The sequence below is a fragment of the Rhamphochromis longiceps genome, linkage group LG8, assembly GCF_057381845.1.
Source record: "Rhamphochromis longiceps isolate RC_006_pf linkage group LG8, R_longiceps_female_GT1.1, whole genome shotgun sequence".
In the NCBI taxonomy this organism is placed as follows: Eukaryota; Metazoa; Chordata; class Actinopteri; order Cichliformes; family Cichlidae; genus Rhamphochromis; species Rhamphochromis longiceps.
In genome coordinates, this window is record NC_140564.1 from 5,993,812 (window position 1) to 5,999,811 (window position 6,000).

At 42.6% G+C, this 6,000-nt stretch overlaps 1 protein-coding gene across 1 annotated transcript in view; it reads right to left on the minus strand.

The window, feature by feature from the left end:
• The window catches only part of LOC146662991 (jumonji domain-containing protein 1C-like), a 120,548-nt gene extending 117,266 nt beyond the window's left edge, over nt 1-3,282 (minus strand). Inside the window, exon 1 of the mRNA XM_085415573.1 lies at nt 2,811-3,282. Coding sequence (XP_085271699.1) covers nt 2,811-2,966 — 156 coding nt within the window. The 5' untranslated portion in view covers nt 2,967-3,282. The remainder of the gene's footprint in view (nt 1-2,810) is intronic.
• Nucleotides 3,283-6,000: the final 2,718 nt, after the last annotated feature.

A 6,000-nucleotide genomic window follows, 5' to 3' on the forward strand; every position in this document is an offset into this window, starting at 1 on the left:
TCAACTCGTCGTGTTTGGAGGAAGAAGAATACTGAGTTGCATCCCAAGAACACCATACCTACTGTGAAGCATGGGGGTGGAAACATCATGCTATGGGGCTGTTTTTCTGCCAAGGGGACAGGACCACTGATCCGTGTTAAGGACAGAATGAATGGGGCCATGTATCGTGAGATTTTGAGCCAAAACCTCCTTCCATCAGTGAGAACTTTGAAGATGAAACGAGGCTGGGTCTTCCAACATGACAATGATCCAAAACACACCGCCCGGGCAACAAAGGAGTGGCTCCGTAAGAAGCATTTGAAAGTCCTGGAGTGGCCTAGCCAGTCTCCAGACCTCAACCCCATAGAAAATCTGTGGCGGGAGTTGAAAGTCCGTGTTGCTCGGCGACAGCCCCAAAACATCACTGCTCTCGAGAAGATCTGCATGGAGGAATGGGCCAAAATACCAGCTACTGTGTGTGCAAACCTGGTAAAGACCTATAGTAAACGTTTGACCTCTGTTATTGCCAACAAAGGTTATGTTACAAAGTATTGAGTTGTATTTTTGTTATTGACCAAATACTTATTTTCCACCCTGATTTACGAATAAATTCTTTACAAATCCTACCATGTGGATTCATGGATTTTTTTTTCACATTCTGTCTCTCACAGTTGAAGTGTACCTCTGGTGCAAATTACTGACCTCTGTCATCATTTTAGGTGGGGGAACTTGCACAATCGGTGGCTGACTAAATACTTTTTTGCCCCACTGTATTGCTGTAAACAGTTTATTTTGCGACACCACCAAATAAACGATAGCGTAAAATGAAACGATAGATGTTTTTATATCGTCATCCGATATATATCGATATATCGAACAGCCCTAGAATTAAATGCAACTTTAAGACAGTGAAACCAAGAGGATCGTCTTTACAGGAATTCTTAAGTGCTGTTCTGTCCAACGGATTTTTGATACACACTCATTGATTTCTACTTCAGCCACAAACGTGAAAAACATTAAGGGGCGTTCTCTTTTTTCTACATTTGTATCTGCTGAGTAATAAATCTCAGTGAGCATTAACAGTAAATATGAACTTTTGGCCTATCTGATCAGAGACACTTGACAAAGGCCTGGCAACCTGGCTTGACACACTTCCTCTAATCTACTCTCAAATCCCTCTCCACTGTATTCACTCTGATAGTTAAGCCCCTTGCTAATGAGACTGTGCCACACTGTATGGAATTAAAGTAGAACACTACTCCATGCCTAAGTTACATCACAGACAAGGACCAGCTCTACTGGGCATTAGTAATCTGGGGACACGGCTGTTGTCCAGTACAAAGAAGCACATGTCTGATCTAGTGAAGGCACCAACAATGTTTTGTTATGAAACTGTAATTAATTCATGAAAGATAACCACCCATGCCAGCCTGATACTTTGATTATATGAATAACAGAAAGCAAGGAAGGTGTGACAACACAAATTCGTCCACTCTCTAATCAAAAAGACATCAGTATTAATCAGTTGCATCTATGGTCTGCCAAGGACTAAGAACACTGAAAAAAAAAACGTTTAAGCTTCAAAATCGTTGGAAAATATGCAAGAAATTAACTTGACAAATAAAATCATACACAAAGAATAAATCCGCCACAGAGCTCTGTGACAATCACATGATTAAATTCGCCATAAGCTTTAAAGCCAGACGCTTTACTGCTCTCAAAAAAGGGAACATATAGACAAAGACAACAGGCTAAAGCATCAAATCAGAGCTGGGCTGGGGCTTCTGCCAGTTATCTGCATAGGCAGTCAAAAAAGACTGAACAAAAGAAAAGGGGAGAATGCACTATACACTGCGTTCGCCAGCCAAGGGCTTGTCAGGGCAAATATTTCATTGTTTGCTGGCTTTGGCACGTTAGCCCGTTATAAAAAATGCCTCTTTATAGGAAGGAGGGGTCGTGTATTTACTGCCCGGCTACTATTACGAATGCAGTTATTACACGTGAAGCGGGAAACGTATGGGCACCTGCGTGACAGGAGCGTGACAGAAGGTCCTTTTTGAAAATGCAAACCATATATTTTACTTGAAGACAAAATGGCCTTTGTTCAGCCTGCAGCGAGCCTCTTCTGTTGTGTGTTTGGAAATCCTAGCATTCCCGCACCCGTGCGCAAGTCCGAGTGGCCACAAGAAATGCCCTAATAACACGGACGGAGACTAGTAACCACGAAGTAATAACGACTATTTAACGTCTGTGGAAAGCCAACTTGACACGCGTCAGCTGATCTGCAGTGTAAAGCAGGGACTCAAATTCCTACACATGCTTTTCTCCAATGACAACATGAGCCATTCACGTGTCACTCGGTGCTTCGCATTGATTATGTGTCAATCGACCCTTACAATATCCCTCAGGCTGGCAGAGGCACACCGCGCTTCAAATGATCTGGGCACTAACTGAATAACCAGTCTGAGCCACAGCGCGTGCCTAATGGAAGACACAAGTTGGAGGATTTCATGTAAATAAGCGCAGAACTTAGACCTGAACTAACCGTTTGCTTTCCAAGCTACCACGCATTGACTCGCAGGCTTAAGCGGTCCGAAAACTAGCCAAACTCACACGTAAACAATGCAACATATTCTACTAATCAGGTGTGCATACACACCACAGACTCCTGCGTCCGAAGAGTCGCAGCGACCGAAAAGAAAGCCGCAAAATAATTTCCGCCTGGCAAGCCTACAACAGTGCCTCGCTGGCTAGCCACCAACCACAGAGATTTTCCCGTTTGCTTTGCATGTAACAGACAACTACGAGGACAAAGTCAGCATTTTCCTTACCGTCAGCTCGGCATTGTCGCTGTCACGATGGTTGACGGCCCGTATAACCCCGGACCTCCACGGCCACCGACCAATGTCGCCGATTTCAGGCGGCTCGTCACCGCTGACACAGAGGAACCGCTTCCCGACCAGCTCCGGCCGAGCCTCGACTGCCATGGCCCTTTGCTGGTCAAACCCCCCCACCCCCCCCGGAATAAACTTCCCAACAACGACGCCCTTGCAGACCTGTAACTTACGACATTAAAACAGCTCTAAATAATCCAACGGATGGGAGGAAAAGGAAAAAAAGAAAAGTTGGCCTTGCTGAAAGATGAAAAACCGACCCGGGGGATTTAAACGTGTAGCAGTCTCCACCCGTTCAAGCGTCAGTCGCCTTTTCTCTCCACTTGAAAAAACGGTGGAACATTGAACCGCAGCACAGCCGCCATCCATTGGTGTTTCTCCGCTGATCCCTAGACATTCACAAACCGCAGCACGCTGGTGTCCCTCCGCTCCGTCGAATAATTGGTACTATTTTTGCTAATACTACACCGACTATTACCGCCACGAGTCGAGGCTAATATAATGAACGGCTAATGTTCAAATTCCTTGTTATGCTCCCGCTCTGTTAGCGGGACTGCACTTCTATTTCTGCCATCACAAGCAGCATTAATATATGAAGGTAACAATTCTGGAGGAAATTATGTTTATATCATCTATATTTTGTTTAATATGTTGTTTATATTAATATATATTATAAATAATGTAATCATTTATCCATTCTACTAAAGGTATACGTTTTTCATCACTATCCCAGTATGAAAGTTGGGGTTTTTTGGTGCGTGTGTGTGAGAGAGAGAGTTTTTTTTTTTTCTTTTTTCTTGCAAAATTACTATTAATCTCTACTCTTTAATGGCTACAAAGAACATACCCAGTGTGCTTGGGGGGTCTCAACAACAACAGTCTGCCTCAAGCTGCTTTATGTTGTAAGGTAAAGATCCTACAATAATACAGCGAATACCCCAACATTTAGTTGACTCCTTATGAGCAAGCACTTTGGTGACAGCGGGAAGGACAAACTTCCTTGTAACAAGAAGAAACCTCCAGCAGAACCAGGCTCAGGGACTGACGGGAAAAAGACACACAACTAGAGATTATTAATAACTAATAATTACATGCAGAATGGTGTACAAACACACATAAAGGTGAGTCAAGAAGAAACACTTAAGGAAGGATTAAGGGTCATCCTTATAATATTCTTTGTCAAAAAGGAAAGTTTGAAGCCTAATCTTGAAAGTAGAGATAGTGTCTGTCTCCTGAATCCAAACTGGAAGCTGGTTCCACAGAAGAGGGGCCTGAAAACTGAAGGCTCTGCCTCCCATTCTACTTTTAAATACTCTAGGAACAACAAGTAGGCCTGCAGAGCGAGAGCGAAGTGCTCTAATAGGGTGATATGGTACTACAAGGTCATTAAGATAAGATGGGGCCTGATTATTTAAGACCTTTTATGTAATAATAAGGGTTTTTAATTCAATTTTGGATTTAACAGAGAGCCAATGAAGGGACACCAGTGAAATATACTCTCTCTTTTTAGTCCCTGTCAGTACTCTTGTTGAAGCATTTTCAGGCACTTAGCCTATTCATAGGTTTACAGTTTTTAATGTTGAAGCATTAATAAATGATAGGGCTTCTCTGAACAGTCTTGTTGCAATGGGGTCTAAAACACACATTGATTGTTTGGAGGAAGTAATTACTGAAGGTGAACTCACAAAGATCAATTGGATAACAAAAGTCTAAATAAATATCAATGGTATTGCACTGTGGAGATGTAATACTTCACAATGTATGACTAGCCGAGTAATTGTTGTTGTTGTCACTGGTCGGATTTACTTGTTTAATCTAATTGTTATGTTTTTATGTGATGCCCAATGTCAGTAAATTATTGTGTCCTGAATGTTATGCATCCATCCGCCACCAGGTGGTGCGTTGTTGTTTGGGGGAGTCTTGTATCTCAGTCCGATCTTCTTGTTAACACAATTAGACTGAGATACAAGCAGTGGAAATTTTCTCAGAAAGGTGGATGGGCTCTGCCTTAGCGATAGGGTGAGGACTTCAGTCAGTCAGGAGGTGTTCAGAGCAGTGCTGCTACTCCACATCGAAAGGAGACAGCTAAGGCTGTCGCCTCCTGGGCTAGGTGTTTTGGCTGGGCATGTCTTTCCAGGAGCAGGCCCAGGGTATACCTGGAGACATCAGATAGAAACTCTGATTAAGGTCCAGGAGGACGACAAATATCAACAAATACAATTAAAACACTTTCTGGGTCTTTGGTTGATTGATAACCTCGAGTGGAAGATTGTTGCCACTCACCCGCCTCAACTTGAGCTTCAAGGATTCTAACAGTTAGTATGACTCGGGTGTTGATTCATTTAAACTAAGATAATCCACCTGCTGTAACCAGGTGTCCGTAAGGCAGAGTACATCAATACGTTGATGAATTATTAATTCATGTACCAATAGGAACTTAAGAGAGAAACTTAATAATCTGCATTTCACTGTTTTACTCTTTGGTGCAGTTGTAATTCAGTTGAAATTAATTCATTTATATAGCGCCAAATCACAACAACAGTTGCGTCAAGGCGCTTTATACTATAAGGTAGACCATACAATAACACGGTAGGCCCCGCAATAGTTGTAGATACCACATTGTTCTTTCTTTGGGACTTTTTGTTGTCTTTTGGTGGTCTGGAGCTGACGCAGTCAGGTCACCTACTAATCGGAAGGTTGGTGGTTTGATCCCTGTCTGCTCCAGACTGTGCACTGTATGAACACTGAGTTCTCAGAGTAGAAAAGCACTATATAAGAACCAATCCATTTACCAGACTGAAACTCTGCTTCCTGGTCTCAACTCTGGATAGTTTGGGGGGTTTGACCAGATTCCTAGAAAAGAGATTAGCTCCATCCAAGGATTGGATGTTGTAGCTCCTAACAAGACCAGGTATTCCCCAGAAAGTCTTCCAATTATCTATAAAGCCCACATTATTTTTTGGAACCGTTCAGACAACCAGCAATTTAAGAAGGACATGTGGCTAAACACATCACTCCTGGTCCAATTAGTGGGAACCAGAGAAAACTACCTAGTACAACATTGTTTTGACTGTTACATACTGATTCAATTCAAATTTTAGTGACCTCTTATTGATGTAGCTGACTG